Source organism: Globicephala melas, chromosome 16 (genome assembly GCF_963455315.2).
Source record: "Globicephala melas chromosome 16, mGloMel1.2, whole genome shotgun sequence".
Taxonomy (NCBI): domain Eukaryota; kingdom Metazoa; phylum Chordata; class Mammalia; order Artiodactyla; family Delphinidae; genus Globicephala; species Globicephala melas.
The window spans coordinates 78,791,938-78,810,115 of NC_083329.1; the positions used below are offsets into that span (position 1 = coordinate 78,791,938).

At 38.0% G+C, this 18,178-nt stretch overlaps 1 protein-coding gene across 9 annotated transcripts in view; it reads left to right on the top strand.

Annotated features, from left to right (window-relative positions):
• TARBP1 (TAR (HIV-1) RNA binding protein 1) overlaps window positions 1-18,178 on the top strand; it is a 61,374-nt gene that overhangs the window by 16,197 nt on the left and 26,999 nt on the right. For all 9 annotated transcript variants that reach the window (XR_009559278.1, XR_009559280.1, XR_009559281.1 and 6 more), the window contains exons 8-12: window positions 277-373; window positions 1,538-1,627; window positions 6,614-6,755; window positions 11,424-11,523; window positions 12,465-12,637. Coding sequence is in view for 3 of the 9 variants with exons in the window: in XM_060286130.1 (XP_060142113.1) it covers window positions 277-373; window positions 1,538-1,627; window positions 6,614-6,755; window positions 11,424-11,523; window positions 12,465-12,637 (602 nt within the window). In the remaining 6 variants the exon portion in view is untranslated. The remainder of the gene's footprint in view (window positions 1-276; window positions 374-1,537; window positions 1,628-6,613; window positions 6,756-11,423; window positions 11,524-12,464; window positions 12,638-18,178) is intronic.

The following is an 18,178-nucleotide window of genomic DNA, read 5'->3' on the forward strand; positions in this document are numbered from 1 at the left end:
ACCAGGGATTGAACCCATGTCCCCTGCATTGGCAGGCGGATTCTTAACCCCTGCGCCACCAGGGAAGTCCTTATCTTGTTGTTTTTAAAAGGAGATCTGTTTCATATTAAAATTGAGCTCCACTAGAGGCCTTAATTATTTAATAGCTTTGAAATTCTCCTGGCAGTGACTGTCTGCGTTAGAAAGTGTAGATATATTAAATCAAGTTGTCAGTTACTACAAACTATCAGAATTGTCCTGAGACAATGGAAGTGCATGTGTTTTCTCCGATGTCAGGGACGTTCTTCAGTGCACCATGATCACACATCAGATCCTGCTGCGAGGGGCAGCGCAGTGCTATCTCCTTCAGACGGCCATGAATCTGGTAGACGTGGTGAGTTTATCTTTCTTCCTAATGTTAACTCCGGTTTCCTAGTCTTTCTTAGTGAGCGGGTGTTCATAAAAGAGTTATCACAGCAGGCCTGTGATGCTGTCGTTAGAAAGCCCTGCTTATAAGGTTGGCCCTTGGCTGGCATCTGGGAACTTGGATTTCAGGAGGGTTCCTACCATCCTACCTACTGTGCCTGCAGTACTCATACAAACAGTGTGGTCTCTACTGAACACCTGCTTTCCTTCCCGGGTTCTGGAATTGTAGGTGCGATGCAGGGGGTGTCTGTGTGACCAGCTTCCAGTAAAAACCGTGGGTGCTGGGTCTCTAAGGAGCTCCCCTGGTAGGCATTTTACACGTCGGTGGGGTAGCTGGGTGACCGTACCGGGAGAGGACTCTTGGAAGCTTTCACCTGGTTTCCTCTGTATTTTTTGTGCACGTCTTCCAGGAAATTGACATTCAAGGAAAACCTTTATTCTCTGTTTTTCACAGAGCTCCAGTAACACTACTGCTGAGAACAGGGGTCAGCAAACATTTTTGTGAAGGGCTGGGTTAGTATACATTTTAGGCTTTTTGAGTCATACGGTCTCTGTCACAACTACTCAAGAGCAGCCATAGACCGTTTATAAATAAATGGGCGTGGCTGTGTTCCAGTAAAACTTTAATTACAAAACAGGCAGTGAGTGGCTTTGCCGACCCCCGGCTTAGAGCAAGCTATCTTAATTGAAGATGCGCAACCTTCAGGGAATGAAAAGACCCGGGTGGTTTTCTTAAGGCGGGGTCATTTTTGCAGCGTTGAAAAGTCAGATTCACTTTTAAGTAATAAGTAATTTCTTATAGGCTGTTTCTGTTTTTGCTTTTAGCTCTGTGACTGTGTTACCTCTAAGATAGCAACCTCAATTTTAAGGAAACTAGATTTATGAAGTGATCTTTCATTTTCTATAATGGTCGTAGATAATTGCATATAATTGCATGTTTGTAGTCAATGTCTTCCTGTTAAAAGTTGAATAATGTTTTCTTTTTAAAAAGTAGCTTTCGATTTACCTAATAGTATTCTACCGTAAGTGGTCTGCTAGACTGCTTTTGCAGTGATTTTGATTCAGTGATGTTTGATTCAAACATTTTTAAATGAGTAATTTTTTAAAACTGCCCTGCCCCCCCCCCCCCCAGGAGAAAGTGTCCCTCTCTGATGTCTCATCTCTTGTCATGTCACTGAGACAAGAGGAGTCCTTCGGACGAGGAACTTCATTGTGGACAGAGGTGAGCCTGAAAATAATTTAACGATAAGGTCTTTGAAAACTTTGTGAAAAATTGTTATCTAATTGAATTCGTTACTAGCCTTTTATGTAAAATATGATTGCTTTGCTATCTGTCACCAGGGGTTTTTAAAACTTGTTTATTTGCTTTGAGTGGATGTAACGAGTAACGCTGCTGAGGTTCCTGTGGAGAAACGGGGGCAGGAAGTATCTGGAATAGAGAAGGACCAGTTTGGGGGGGCAGTGTTAGTGGGCAGATCCCGATTCTGGATGAGATGGTCCTGGGAGTGATGATGACGTTAGACTCAAAGCCAGTAACACAAACCTCCTCTTTGTCGTCTTCTGTCGGTTCTTGTCACTTTCATCTACTCAGCCTCCCCAGCCTGGCGTGTAGGTAATCCATAATTCTTCCTGACTTTTTGCATCTCATTCACCGTGAAACCATAAGTGTCTTGCCTTCTTCTTCAGCTGCTGCTCGTGGAGACCTTCCCCTGCGATGACTGCTTTCTCACTGAGCACTCTCTGCTCACCCCGTGTGCAGCGCCCTGAGGTCCTGCTGTGGTCTCATGGGCTGCCCTTCTCTGCGGGTTCTTCAGTCGTCCGTGTCCTCCTCCTTTTTATTTTAAACTATGGGACTCAATCCATACTGCTGTTAGCTCTTACCCAGAATCCTAATCTGTGTCCTCTCTAGTTTTTATATATATATATATATATATATATATATATATTTATTTATTTATTTTTGCGGTACGCGGACCTCTCACTGTTGTGGCCTCACCCGTTGCGGAGCACAGGCTCCGGACGCGCAGGCTCAGCGGCCATGGCTCACGGGCCCAGCCGCTCCGCGGCATGTGGGATCTTCCCGGACCGGGGCACGAACCCGCGTCCCCTGCATCGGCAGGCGGACTCTCAACCACTGCGCCACCAGGGAAGCCCGTAGGTTATATATTTTTTGAGGACAGGAACCTTTTTTTGTTTTAAATTTTGTATTTCTCCAGTGCCTAAGAGATCACTGAGGCTAGAGATGTGATTATTTCCTTTAGAAAGAAATTCCAGCTAGGTACGCCTGGAGAGAAACAAGAGAAATCAGCTTGGATTATGTTAAAATAATGAGGGCATAGAGTAAGGTAATGGCAGAGGGAATGAGGAAGGGGCTAATTCGAGCCTTTGAAAATTCGAGTTTTGTTTTATTTTCTTGGCCTAATACATCTGTTTATGTGGAATACATCTAATTATGTGGAATCTGAAAAATACAGAACCATGGAAAGCAAGTAAAAATCACCTGTAATGCCAACCATCAAATCCATATTTTTTGGTTTAACTCTTAATTTTTCAGATATATTTATTCTCACTCTTGCTTTCTCACTATATATATATATATGTGTGTATATGTATATTTTAAATGATATATTAATACATATGATATTTCTAAACAAATTAAGATTATACTGTTTTGAATTTTATTTTTCATCTTTACCTACATTTGAATATTATATACCATGTTGGCTAAATAGTTCCCCAATATGGGATATTTAAAAATTCGGTTGATTAAATGTTTTAGAATTTATTTAATCAGTTCCTTTTGTTGGACTTTTGCTTCAGATCTTATTTCATCTAGAAGTATGTACTACTAAAAGATGAAGATACTGCTAAGAAATATGCCCTTTTCACACTTAAAAATGTTATTAATTTCTTGATTCAAATATTCGGTGTTTAATTTATCCAGATGTTCAATAAATGTGTTTTTCTGTTTGTCTTTTGCATTTTGTTTGTTCAAATAGTCAGTTTTATTCAAGTATCCAAATTAGGTCTATTCATTGGATCGATATGTATAGTTTGTAAATGGTGGTTAATCCACCTGGAACTTATTTTGATATCTGGTGTGAGCTGTGAGGTTTAAATGAAAAAATGCATGTAAACATGTTTCAGACTGTGCTTGGCCCATGCTAAGTGTAAATATCTACGGCTACTATTGTCTTTTCCCCTTGGTTTGATCAGATAGCTGCTTGGTTTAAGTTTACAGAAAAAAAATGAACAGAAAGTACAGAGAGTTCCCATATACCCGCTGGGTACCCTCTGCATCCAACACCTGTGGCTGTTATTATTAGCATCTTGCATTAAACATGGTACATTGTTGCAACTGATGAGCCAATACTGATACATTATTATTAACTACTGTTCATAATTTACATTAGGGTTCACTCTTTGTGCCGTACATTCTGTGGGCTTTGGCATGTATCCACCATTGCAGTATCACACAGAATAGTTTCCAGGCTGGAAAAATCCCCAATTCACCCAGTAATTCCTGTCTTCTCTTGCTCCCCCAAACCCCTGGCAGCCCCAGGTATTTCACTGCCTTCATAGTTTCCAGAACGTCCTGCAGTTGGAATCATACGTTGCGAAGCCTTTTCAGATTGGCTTCTTTCAATAAGCTATAATATGCCTTTGAGGTTCCTCCATGTCTTTTCATGGCTTGGTAGCACGTTTCTTTTTCGCACTGAATAATATTCCTTTGTCTGGGTGTGCCGTTGTTTATCCATTCACCAACTGAAGGACATCTTGTTTGCTTTTCAGTCCTGGCAGTTATGAGTAAAGTCGGTATAAACATTTACATCACAGGTTTGTGTGTGGACATAACTTTTCAGCTGATTAGAGTAAATACCGAGGAACACAGTTGCTGGATTTTATGGCAAGAGTATGTTTGGTTTCTTAAGAAACTGCCCTTCGTCTGAGGACGCGTACAACCATGGATCATGAAGTATCATAGTATTTACTACTGAAAAAATCCACATGTAAGTGGACCTGCACAGTGTAAACCCGTGTCGTTAAGGATCAACTGTATTTTTTTTTTAACATCTTTATCGGAGTATAATTGCATTACAATGTTGTGTTAGTTTCTGCTGTATAACAAAGTGAATCAGCTGTATGCATACGTATATACCCTCCTTCTTGCATCTCCTTCCCACCCTCCCTATCCCACCCCTCTAGGTGGTCACAAGGCACTGAGCAGATCTCTCTGTGCTATGCGGCTGCTTCCCACTAGCTATCTATTTTACATTTGGTAGTGTATATATGTCAATGCTACTCTCTCACTTCGTCCCAGCTTACCCTTCCCCCTCCCCGTGTCCTCAAGTCCATTCTCTACATCTGCATCTTTATTCCTGTCCTGCCCCTAGGTTCATCAGAACCATTTTTTTTAGATTCCATATATATGTGTTAGCATACGGTATTTGTTTTTCTCTTTCTGACTTCCTTCACTCTCTGTGACGGACCCTGGGTCCATCCACCATCACTACAAATAACTCAATTTCGTTTCTTTTTATGGCTGAGTAATATTCCATTGTATATATGTGCCACATCTTCTTTATCCATTCATCTCTCGATGGACACTTAGGTTGCTTCCATGTCCTGGCTATTGTAAATAGTGCTGCAATGAACATGGTGGTACATGACTCTTTGAATTATGGTTTTCTCAGGGTATATGCCCAGTAGTGGGATTGCTGGGTCATATGGTAGTTCTATTTTTAAGGAAGCTGCACACTGTTCTCCATAGTGGCTGTATCAATTTACATTCCCACCAGCAGTGCAAGAGGGTTCCCTTTTCTCCACACGCTCTCCAGCATTTATTGTTTGTAGATTTTTTGATGATGGCCATTCTCACGGGTGTGAGGTGATACCTCATTGTAGTTTTGATTTGCATTTCTCTAATGATTAGTGATGTTGAGCATCCTTTCATGTGTTTGTTGGCAGTCTGTATATCTTCTTTGGAGAAATGTCTGTTTAGGTCTTCTGCCCATTTTTGGATTGGGTTGTTTGTTTTTCTGATATTGAACTGCATGAGCTGCTTGTATAATTTGGAGATTAATCCTTTATCTGTTGATTTGTTTGCAAATATTTTCTATTCTGAGTTGTCTTTTCATCTTGTTTATGGTTTCCTTTGCTGTGCAAAAGCTTTTAAGTTTCATTTGGTCCCATTTGTTTATTTTTGTTTTTATTTCCATTTCTGTAGGAGGTGGGTCAGAAAGGATCTTGCTGCGATGTATGTCATAGAGTGTTCTGCCTATGTTTTCCTCTAAGAGTTTTAAAGTGTCTGGCCTTACATTTGTGTGTGGGGGGTTTTTTTTTAACCTAACTTTTTGTTTGTTTGTTTTTGGTTGTGTTGGATCTTTGTTGCTGCTCGTGGGCTTTCTCTAGTTGCGTCAAGAGGGAGCTACTCTTTGTTGTGGTGCGTGGGCTTCTCATTGCGGTGGCTTCTCTTGTTGCAGATCATGGGCTCTAGGTGCCCGGGCTTCACTGGTTGTGGCTTGCAGGGTGCAGAGTGTAGGATCAGTAGTTGTGGCACACAGGCTTAGTTGCTCTGCAGCATGTGGGATCTTCCCAGACCAGGGATTGAACCCGTGTCCCCTACATTGGCAGGTGGATTCTTAACCCCTGCACCACCAGGGAAGTCCTGGCCTTACATTTGCATCAACTGTATTTTAAAATGCACATATCATAGAAAATAAACTTGCAAGAAGGGTAGGAACTTTCATTATAACTTACATCTCAAATTCTATGTTCTCTCATAAATAAATCCTTGTTTTAGTATATGAAGCTGGAATAAATTTTAATTTAAGACTGTAATTTGTTTTGCATAATGAGTTATTTTTCGTAGAGATGTTCGTTAGAACACCTTATCAAAATGTGCATTTTATATTAGGTGCTTTAAAAATTCTTGCCTGTTAATGAAGTTTATAAGTTCTTTGAAGAGGTTAGAAAACACACACACACACACACACACACACGTATGTGTATATACACACATACATACGAACACTTTTCTGTCTGAGCTATCTGCGGAACTCAATCATGACAATAAATGTTCTGTTACTTTGTTGTGTTCAGTCATTTAAATTCAGTTTATTGTGGAGGAAAGAAAATGGGCTTAGGGAAGTTAGAAACCCTTTGTTCAGTTAAGCTTTTAAAATAAGTAATCACTTTTCTTTTCTAGCTCTGTGATTGGCTACGTGTTAATGAAAGCTGTTTTAGGCGACCCTTAACTTGTAGCTCCATTGGCCTTCACGAGACATCCTCTTTAAATGCTTATGTAAAGAACCTAGTCCAAGAGTATATTAAGTCACCTGCCTGGGAAGGTAAGTCTGAAATCATTTTTATGGACTGATATATCCAAAACATTTTCAAAGAGCTTTTTAGTAGTTTTTCAGATCGAGATTCGGGCTTAACCAAATATATGCCAATTTATGGATGTCAGACTTGTATTTCAGCCAAATAATGTGAATAAACAGAATGTACAAATACTGTTTCGTAACTTGTACTTTATTTGTTCTAGAACTTGAGATTTTAAACATTTTAAATGTTTTAAGAAGTTGCCTGGGTAGGACTCGGACACAAATACATTTATTAATTTATTCTACAAGTACTGAATCTTTGTTGGCTCGATCTGCAGATGTGTTTTTGGAGCCTCGGTAGTGGAAATATTTGTAGATAAATCTGTTCATCTTTTGTTTGTTTTCAAAGCATTACATTTAGTGTGAACTGATTATGAAAAGTAATTTTAGAGAAAAATTATGTTTGTTAGTTTCTTCTTTTTACCAGATACTTAGCAAAGATCAATTTTGCTTCCTCTTTAGGGAAATGTGTTAAGACTGCTTTCTAACGCTTCCTCATCATTAAAGTCATTAGTGATAATTGGGGTAAATTGCACCTTTGAATTTAACGTGTCTTAAATTTCCTAGCTTTGTCTCAGACCAAGTCATTTTCATCTCCCGATTTCTCTAATCTGATCATGGAATAGGTCTTAAATGATTAGATAATTATCCTTCCAAAATACATGAGTTTATCTGTTTGTTCTTCTTAGAACATTTCTCTTTTATGTTTTATCTCTCTGTTGTCTAGTAAATTTTCTGTACTGTTACTTGCGAGATCCTTTTCTAAGGCCTAAAAAAGTAAATAAATTTTAGTCCCTACTAGAGTAAACGTAGATTCAACTCCCTGAAGTATCTGTAGAACTTGTCTTATAATTCAGTGCATAACAGCATAAAGTCTGATTAAATAATTCAAAATTGGATAAAATAAGATTTTTAGAGTTTCTTCCTTAACATTTCTAGAACTTAAAATATACTGTTTATATAATATGCTATTTTAAGTTTTTAAAAAATTGATCTCAAGTGCAAAGGAGGTTTGTGTGTGTGTGTGTGTGTGATATTTTTGACTCTTAATGCCCTTGGCTAAGTGCCTTTATAAAATTTTAGTTTAGTTATCAATTACTGGCCAGTTTTCAGAACAAGGTAATAAATTCCAAAGCAAACATTATTTAATGAATTTTTGAGCATAAAATACATATAACATTCAAATTTGGTTTTATATAAAGACTCATCCGCTCAAATGTTTTTAATCAGATCCTACACCTGAAGTAGCTTTTTTCTTTGGGTTTGACATGGTCAGTACAGATAGATTTTACACTAATTATTCAGCAACCATATATCAAATGTTAGTTCTAAGTGCCAGACACTGGAGTTACAGAGATAAAAGGTATGTCCCCCACCCTCAGAGAGAGCATGATCTAGCAAGGGAGTTGATAAGTAAGCAGATAACCTTAGCGCAATGCCCTGAAAGCCATAAGCACTGGGATGGGGAACCTGGGTGAGCAATACTGATCCAGAACAGGTAGACCTGTGGGGGTCAGGAGAGGTCACCAGATGAGGTGACAGCTAACGAGTGAATAGAAATTAAGGTGGAAAGGGAGAAGTCGTATCATGCAAGGCTTGGATGAACTTGCATCTAGGGAACTGAAAGTAGGTAGGCATCCATCTGTTTCTGTCTGTCTATAGCATGGACCCCAGGTAGGAATGGTTAAGAGATAAGGATGGATATATGTTAGGTAGATATATATGTACCATACCATATATGTGATATATAGCAAAACAAAGCAACAACAACTAAAACCACACAAAACCAGCATCATCAACAAGCAGAAATGTTGGCGAGCTTTCAGAGAAGGCTTTCTGAAATAGAGAAAGTGAGATATAGTTTGGAAGCAGCAGTAAAAGCTTGTCAAAACTTGGAAATGTTAAGATCAACCACAAAGTGAAATATATTTGAAGAAATTTATACTTAGAGAGTCCATCAGAAAGGATATTTTGAGTAAAGATTCTGTAGTTAAGTGATGTGCCTACTTAAAATGTAACCAAGCTGAAGATATGTAATAATCCCAGAGTAGTATACTGCAGCGGTGTAACCAATTTTAGAAGCAGCTTTACTGAGGTATGATTGGCATACGTTAAATTGCACATTTTTAAACTATGCAGTGTAATGGGTTTGACCTCTGTGTGTGCTCACGAAACCGTCAGGATAACAAGAGAATGAACACATCCGTCACCCCCCGAAGTGTTTTCACACCTCTTTGTATTATAATCCCTGTCTCCCACTTCTACCTGTCCCTCTCCATCCCCAGACCAACCCTGGTATGCTTTCTGACACTATAGATCACTTTGCATTTTCTAGAATTACACTCAGTTTTTAGAATTCGTGGTAGCAAGATTTGAGTGATAATTTAGGGGTAAATTAAGGTGATTGAAGATAGCCAGTGACCTTTTGTTTCTTTAAGACCATTGTTGCTTACTTTCACTTTTCTAGCCTCAGAGAGATAAAGGGGGGAGAGTGTATAAAGGATTCTCTGCCAGTCGTTCTCCGAGAAGGATTTCCAGACAGGCAGCATCACCTGGAAACATTTTAGAAATGTGAATTCTCAAACTCTATCCCACACCTGCTGAATCAGAAACTCTGAGTGTAGGGCTTACCCTCTGGGTTTTAACAAGCCCTCTGGGGGACCTCTAATACATGCTGAGGTTTGCGACCCACTGTTCTGTAGCCTGGATTTCCCTAGTGTGGTGGTAGAGGACTTGGCAGAAATCGCTGCAGGAGTGTCCTCCACTGGGTCAGGCACTCTAATGTTACCAGCCTGGTCCTGTGGCTCTCCTTGAAATCAGAAATCATTAAAAATCCACTAAACTTCTGATTTATAACCTTCCCTTTCAGTATCCAAAGTGAAAAATTGTTTAGGACTTCAAAAAGTGGCATTGTGATTGGAAACATTTCATTCTCAAATAGCACCCCTACCTGAGCCCTGCCTCCTACAAGGTCAAAAAGTATCTGATTATGTGATTGCTAGAAATTATAGGCAACTGAATACTGAATTGGTATTTGATTTCATTTTAGTCTTCATTAATGAGTTTTTATATGTAAATGTGGGATATGAAGCTAATGTGAGTAAAAATGTTTCAGAGAACAAGTTTCAATAATTCACTTTTATAAACACCTGTAAACTTAACCTATTTTGGAGAGCACCAACTTTTAGATTTTCTAAAAAATACAGATTTCTTACTGATAACTAAATGATATTTATAACATTTTAAAGAATAAAGTTTATCCTTTTGTTGCATTTTTAAACTAAGTTGCCCTCCATACAAGTATGTTTTTAGTATTGTCTGTCTTCTGTACTATTCTAATTTGTATCAAAGTATATTAAATTACTCCCCAAATTTATTAGAATATTTAAAAATATGTTTTAAGTATCTGAACCGCTGGGCTGGAAAACTAGATCCCTTAACTAATTTTTCTTGGGAGTTGAGATGAAGAGTATTATCTTACAATAGAATGAAAATGAAATGTTCTATCTATGATTTATTTTACTTTAACTGGCTTTCAGTGATAGGAAAATAATTTTATCACTTAACCAAGTTCTGTCTTCCAAAAGTTGTTCTAGGAACTCTGCATATATTATTTAATTTTTATAATAAACCCAAGGAAAGTCATAGGTTTATTTAGTTTGATTTCATAGAAGATGACCTAAGCTTTCGGAGAGAACATTCGTCTGTCCCAGACTCCCACAGCTAACAAACAGTAGGACTGGGGTTTGAACACAGTTCTAAGAAGCAAAGCCTTTGTGTCTGTATCCAGTCCATCCCCTTTCTGTTTCCATTTCAGGGAACTCTCACCTCTCAACTGAGATGCCAGAATTGCCTCTTAACCGGTCACCTTGCACCTGCTCTTGCTTCCTCTAAAATCTCTTTTCCACATTGTACCTAGAGAAATCTTTTTAAAATACAAACTTTGATCTAACAAATGTCTCCTCCACTTCTTTATACACATTCACTTTGACCTTTAGTGTCTTCCTCTTGCCTTTGGGATGAAGACAGAAACCCGTTACATGCCTACGAAGTCCCTGGTCTCTCCCGCCTGGTCCTGTAACCTCATCTTTGGTGCTCCCTCCTATGGTTTACCTCAGCCCTTTCCTGGAATATGGTGTGCTCTCCCCTGCTGGAGGCCCTTGACATGTACTTCCTTCTGCCTGGAAAGGTCATGTCTCCCTTCACCTACCTCATTCTTTCCCAGCTTTTTATACCCAGCTCAACTGTCATCGCTTCAGAGTGACTTTGTCCTACTTCCCAGTATACACTGCACCACTTAGAGCACTCACTACAGTTGTCATTTTACATTTCTCTGCATATTCTTTGATGAATGCTCTTTTCTCCTGCACTGTAAGTATCGTGAGGACAGGAACCATTGTGTCTGCAGCACTGAGGCCAGTGCATGGCATGTAGTCGGCATGCAGAGATGATTTTGTGTTCACAGTTAAGTATGTAACAGTGAGCCATGCTGTGGGGTGTTCTGCTATATTTCTTCTCAGCTGTGTTTCTCTAATATGGATAAAACATAATCATTTAGCTGTGTTATTTTTGAAACATCATCCTGGAAGGATTTTGATAATGCTTTGCAAACCTTAACTATTGTTATTTAAGGAGGAGAAGACTGCTGTATGCCTGATTGGCTTGAAGCCAAGCTTGTTGCTGTGATGGTCTTGCTGGCCATAGATGTGGAAGGAATGAAGAGTCAGTATAGGTAAGCGTTTCTAAACTTGAAAAGAAAACTTTCTTTAAAAAAGGCTAATCAGATTTATGGTACATATTCAGACTTTTCAATGATGGGTATGGAATTGATCACAGTGTATTCAAGGAAGGAACTAGAACATTGGCAGTATACTTTAAAAATGTTTAAAATTAACAATAAGTTCATAGGATTAGAGGTTTAAACTAGAGAAGGTCAAAAAAAAAAAAAACTGTATACACGAATCACAGGTCTTGTATGAGAATATTAGAAGAATGGGTTGTAAGGTCCTAGCATAAGATTAGGTAAAGACATTTACTGGATTTTACCCTTTTGTAAAATGTGTTATTTTTTTAAAAGGTAATAAAGATAAAACAATCTCATTTGTATTTTGAGAAACGTGAGAAACGTGTCACCAGATTATAATTGTTGCAGTAAGCAGCTTCATTAGGTAGTGTACGTATTTGCATGATAATACAATTAATTTGATTATTGATTAACGTCAAATCTCTTTTCTAGACAAAGTTTTAGTACTAAAGTTAGTGATAACAGGTTTTTCACGAATCTTTAGTGCTTTATATATATTTTCGTTAACATGTCTCATTTCCTTGGCTGGCATGGATTTGTTTTGTTTTTTGGTTTTTTTGAAATATGGAAGCGAGGTCTCAGCATTTTAATTTGCCAGTAAATTGGATATAGGATTTCATTCATACTGTGCCCCGAGTTGAGCACAGAGTTCTGTTGCTCCCTGTGCTTTCTTCTCCAGTGACTCGCTGAACTCACTGAAAAAGCACAAACAGAAAGGTCCATCCTAATAGGTTCTAGGTGTTTGGATCATCCCTAATAGTAATTCTGTCCAATGGAAGCATTAGCTAACCAGTTCCACGACTGTAGATGGAAAACAGTTTCTTTATGCTTTTGAAATGCTTGATTTGGGCGTGTCTTTTAATGTCTAGTGAAAAGCGGAGGACACAGAATGTATTAAGGATATTCTTAGATCCTCTCCTGGATGCCCTTGTGAAGTTTGGTACAAATGCCTACATGCCCTTGCTGAAAACTGACAGATGCCTGCAGTTGCTGTTGAAGTTACTGCACACTTGCTTGTTGAAAGGTTCCGGTACCCAAGATGGTGAGGATCATTGGTTTCTGTTGGTGTTTTGCTGGATATATCGTTGGTACTCAGAATGAGAGGAAATTCCTGACCTTTTAACTTCGTGCATTCACCAGATATTTACTGAGTATCTCCTGCTAGTGCTGGGGATGCAGAGGCAAAGTAGCAGACTGCCCTCACCGAGCTGACATTTTCATGTTTACATTTGTTGCTCGCTGTTGATTTTAGAATGTGATTTCATTTGCTTTTGCTTTTTTTTTTTCCTCCAACGGGCTCTCATTGATTTCCAGACTACTGAAAATGATCCCTAGTTCATACGTTTTAAGCCAAGATCCATTTCTAATTGCCACTGTGCTGCTGGATGTTGCAGAAAGTAAAGCATGAGAATAGCAATAATTTTATAATGATTTGTTTTTAAATATGTTCATCCCTCAGCACCTCTAAGTAGAAAATACTTCATCCAGGAAGTACAGTGGTGGTAGATGGAAGCATTGAGCACTTTCTTCGTTCCTTAAACTAAGATTTATATAAAACAGTAGTTGAAAACCCATGGACATCAGATATGAGAATATCGATGGGTAAGCCTTGATTCCCAATCTTTCTGACCAGTTTCATTTGGAACTTTAGAAATTTTCTATTTAGAAAAGAGTATTCTAGAGAAGCATTGGTATTAGGTTAAACCTGAGGATAATACGAAAGTTTAGGTTTTAATATAGGCTTGTGAAATATTAAAGCTTGTTTCCAAGTTCTGGTATTTTTGGTAATGGTAGCAGAACCGAATGCTGTACACGTAACAGTAACTTTTTATAAGACTTTTAACTCCTTTAAGGGCATAAATTTGGGTTCATTTGACATGTCTTGACTGTTGAAAGCACTAGACTCAGTGCCTTCAAGTGCAGGACTGGGTTACGGGTACCTTTTGGAAAACTGTGATATTTGATACACACAAGAACGTGTGATGGTTATATGTAATTATGATGCAAAATAATTGAATAAACACCCACGAACGCACCACCACGGCATTTGTTGCTAAGAAGGAGTTTACCTATGACTCCTCAATCCTTGCCTTTTGCCTCCTTATTTTGACTTTTATCTGTATCACTTCCATGCACTTAAAAAATGGTTTTACCACATACATCGATGCTCCTCAGCAATATATTGTCTCATTTTCCTGCTTTTGAGCTTTATAAAAATGTTACTTTACTGTAAGAAGCCTTCTGCAACTTCCTCACTTAGCAGGTTTCTAAGAGTCATCCGTGCATGCATGTCCTTTCTCACACTTCCGCATTTTCCCCGTTGTGTTACCTTCCGTTGTGTGATGACACCACAGTTATGCGTTCTTCTATTGCTGGACACTGGATTGCATTTCGTCTGCTGCTATTGTGTACAGTGCTGCCTTGAACACTTGTCTACGTGTCTCTTCTAGGCCTGTGTCTCTCCAGGGCACATGCGTGCCCCTGGGGCTAAAGTGACCGGTTCTTAGAGTATGTACATATTCAGCTTTTAAGATAATGGAAAATTGTTTTTCCAAGCAGTTGTGTACACGTTTTATGTTCTCATCTGCAGAATGTAAGTTCCCATTGATGCTCCTGCATCTCTCATTATACTACAAGTAAGAGCCAAAGAAATCAGTGTGTAATTTTGATAGTAATTGACTTCCAGATAATTGGTAAACCATAATAAGCTTAATTAACTTAATGTTTTTTTAATTGAAGTATAGCTGTTCACACTGTTGTGTTAATTTCTGCTGTACAGTAAAGTGATTCAGTTATACATATATTTATTTACCTGTTGTTAATATTCTTTTCCATTATGGTTCATCACAGGATATTGAATATAGTTCTCTGTGCTATACAGTAGGACCTTGTTGTTTATCCATTCTATATATAATAGCTTACATCTGCTAATTTAGATCTATTTAACTAACTTTAAATAGATCTAAATCCTGAAGGGATTTCTTTGATGGGGGAAGAGGAAAAGAGTTTTTCCATTTTATAAATGAGTAAATAATCTAGGATTAACTACTAGTACAAGGGTCAATGAACACATAATGGTAAAGTCAGAAATAACTAGGTACAGTCAGCCGTCTGTATTTATGAATTCAACCAACCATGGGCTGAAAATATTCAGGGGAAAGATTCCAGAAAGTTCCAAAAAGCAAAACTTGAATTTGCTGTGCTCCAGCAACTATTTACACTGTATTTACAGCTATTTATATAGTATATACAAGGGTACTTGGCTAAGCCTGGGTCTGCTACAGAAGGGAAGATGTGTAAAATTAAAACATACTCCTGGGAAATGCAAATACATTTTCACCTACTTATGAGCAATAATGGCTTATGTGGGAAAACCCATTTTACTTAAAACTCCCCCAAAGATGTCCTAAAATGTTCAGAATAAAGTAAAGCCCAATTCATAGCTTTGGTTAAATGGTCTCTGCTGCTTCTGTCAGCTTAAAGCTCTAAATAAATGATGTTCCAGTGGTTATTTTTTTTAAATTCAGAATAACTGTACAGTGTTTATTTTAATATTTGAGGAAACGTACTTACCGTTACGCTATAACTCTCCCTTCGTTGCCTTGGATTATATGGGTGAAAGTAACTGGCCTAATCACACTTCTTCTGTCCTAACTACTTGCTGAATGTGTCCCAATATCTACATATAATGTATTGGGTTGGCCAAAAATTTCGTTCCGTTTTTGCCATACCATCTTATGGAAAAACCCAAATGAACTTTTGGCCAACCCAATATGTGTAGATATATCCACATACAATATCCACTTGTAATCCTTGTTGCTGTCACTTTTTTCCTGAGTTGCTTTTGTTTTCTGGCCTTGATGTTTTGTGTCTCTTTGAACTTTTCTTCCTGAGGTAGCTTTTATTTTTTAAAAATTGTGGTAAAATATACATAACAAAACTTACACTTTAACCATTTTTTTTCTTTAACATCTTTACTGGACTATAATTGCTTTACGGTGTTGTGTTAGTTTCTGCTGTATAACAGAGTGAATCAGCTGTATGTATATCCCCATATTCCCTCCCTCTTGCTTCTTCCTCTGACCCTCCTTATCCCACCCCCTAGGTGGTAGCAAAGCAGTGAGCAGATCTCCCTGTGCTATGCAGCTGCTTCCCACTAGCTATCTGTTTTACATTTGGTAGTGTATATATGTCAATGTTACTCTCTCACTTTGTCCCGGCTTACCCTTCCCCCTCCCCATGTCCTCAAGTCCATTCTCTACGTCTCCATGTTTATTCCTGTCCTGCCCCTAGGTTCATCAGGACCTTTTTTTCTTTTAGATTCCATATATATGTGTTAGCATACAGTATTTGTTTTTCTCTTTCTGACTTACTTCACTCTCTATGACAGACTCTAGGTCCATCCACCTCACTACAAATAACTCAATTTCATTTCTTTTCATGGCTGAGTAATATTCCATCGTATATATGGGCTACATCTTCTTTAGCCATTCATCTGTCAATGGACACTTCCATGTCCTGGCTATTGTAAATAGTGCTGCAGTGAACATTGTAGTACATGACTCTTTTTGAATTATGGCTTTCTCAGGATATATGCCCAGTAGTGGGATTGCTGGGTCATATGGTAGTTCTATTTTTAATTTTTAAGGAACCTCCATGCTGTTCTCCATAGTGGCTGTATCAATTTACATTCCCACCGACAGTGCAGAGGGTTCCCTTTTCTCCATACCCTCTCCAGCATTTATTGTTTGTAGATTTGTTGATGATGGCCATTCTGACCGGTGTGAGGTGATACCTCATTGTAGTTTTGATTTGCATTTCTCTAATGATTAGTGATGTTGAGCATCTTTTCATGTGTTTGTTGGCAATCTGTATATCTTCTTTGGAGAAATGTCTATTTAGTTCTTCTGCTCATTTTTGGATTAGGTTGTTGTTTTTTTGATATTGAACTGCATGAGTTGCTTGTATATTTTGGAGATTAATCCTTTGTCAGTTGCTTCCTTTGAAAATATTTTCTTCCATTCTGAGTGTTGTCTTTTCATCTTGTTTATGGTTTCCTTTGCTGTGCAAAAGCTTTTAAGTTTCCTTAGGTCCCATTTGTTTATTTTTGTTTTTATTTCCATTTCTCTAGGAGGTGGGTCAAAAAAGGTCTTGCTGTGATTTATGTCATAGAGCGTTCTGCCTATGTTTTCCTCTAAGAGTTTTATAGTGTCTGGCCTTACATTTAGGTCTTTAATCCATTTTGAGTTTATTTTTGTGTATGGTGTTAGGAAGTGTTCTAATTTCATTCTTTTACATGTAGCTGTCCAGTTTTCCCAGCTGGAAGAGGCTGTCTTTTCTCCATTGTATACTCTTGCCTCCTTTATCAAAGATAAGGTGACCATATGTGCATGGGTGTATCTCTGGGCTTTCTATTCTGTTCCATTGATCTATATTTCTGTTTTTTTGTGCCAGTACCATACTGTCTTGATTACTGTAGCTTTGTAGTATAGTCTGAAGTCTGGGATCCTGATTCCTCCAGCTCCGTTTTTCTTTCTCAAGATTGCTTTGGCTATTCGGGGTCTTTTGTATTTCCATACAAATTGTGCAGTTTTTTTGTTCGAGTTCTGTGAAAAATTCCATTGGTGTTTTGATAGGGATTGCGTTGAATCTGTAGATTGCTTTGGATGGTATAGTCATTTTCACTATGTTGATTCTTCCAATCCAAGAACATGGTATATCTCTCCATCTGTTTGTGTCATCTTTAATTTTTTTCATCAGTGTCTTATAGTTTTCTGCATACAGATCTTTTGTCTCCTTAGAAAGGTTTATTCCTAGGTATTTTCTTTTTGTTGCAGTGGTAAATGGGAGTGTCTGTACTAGACACGACTAAATTATACACTTTTAATGGGTGAATTGTAAGATATGTGGTTTATAGCTCCATAATTTATTGACCGTATTTATGTGGATCTGTTTCTGGATTCTTTTGATCTGTATTTTTAGCCCTTTGCCAATACTGTACTGTTTTGGTTACTGTAGATTTACAGTAAGTCTCTAAATAGGTATTGTGATTCTTTCAAATTTATTCTTCTTTGTCAAAAATATTTCTAGCTATTCTAGCTCCTTTGCCTTTCAATATAAACTTTATAATCAGCTTGTTTGCATTTACCAAAAAAAAAATCCTGCTGGAATTGGTTGGAATTGCATTAAATCTGCAGATCAGTTTTTTTAGGATTGCTTTCTTTATTATATTGAGGCTTTTAATTCATGAATATGGTACGTCTCTTGATTTATTTAGGCTGTCTTTTATTTCTTTCATCAGAGTTTTTTAGCTCTCAGCATATAGATCCTGTGCAGGTTTTGTTAGATTTATATCTTTTGGAGGAAGATTATTGTAAATGATATATTTTAAAATGCTTTGGTTTTCAATTGTGCATTGCTAGTATACAGAAATGTGATTGATTTTTGTGTGTTGACCTTGTATCCTGTAACCTTGCTGAAGCACTTATTAGTTGCAGCAGTTTTTTTAACAGGTCCTTGGGATTTTTTGGTAGACAGTGGTGTCATTTGTGAATGAGGCCAGTTGTATTTGTAGAGTTGTGTG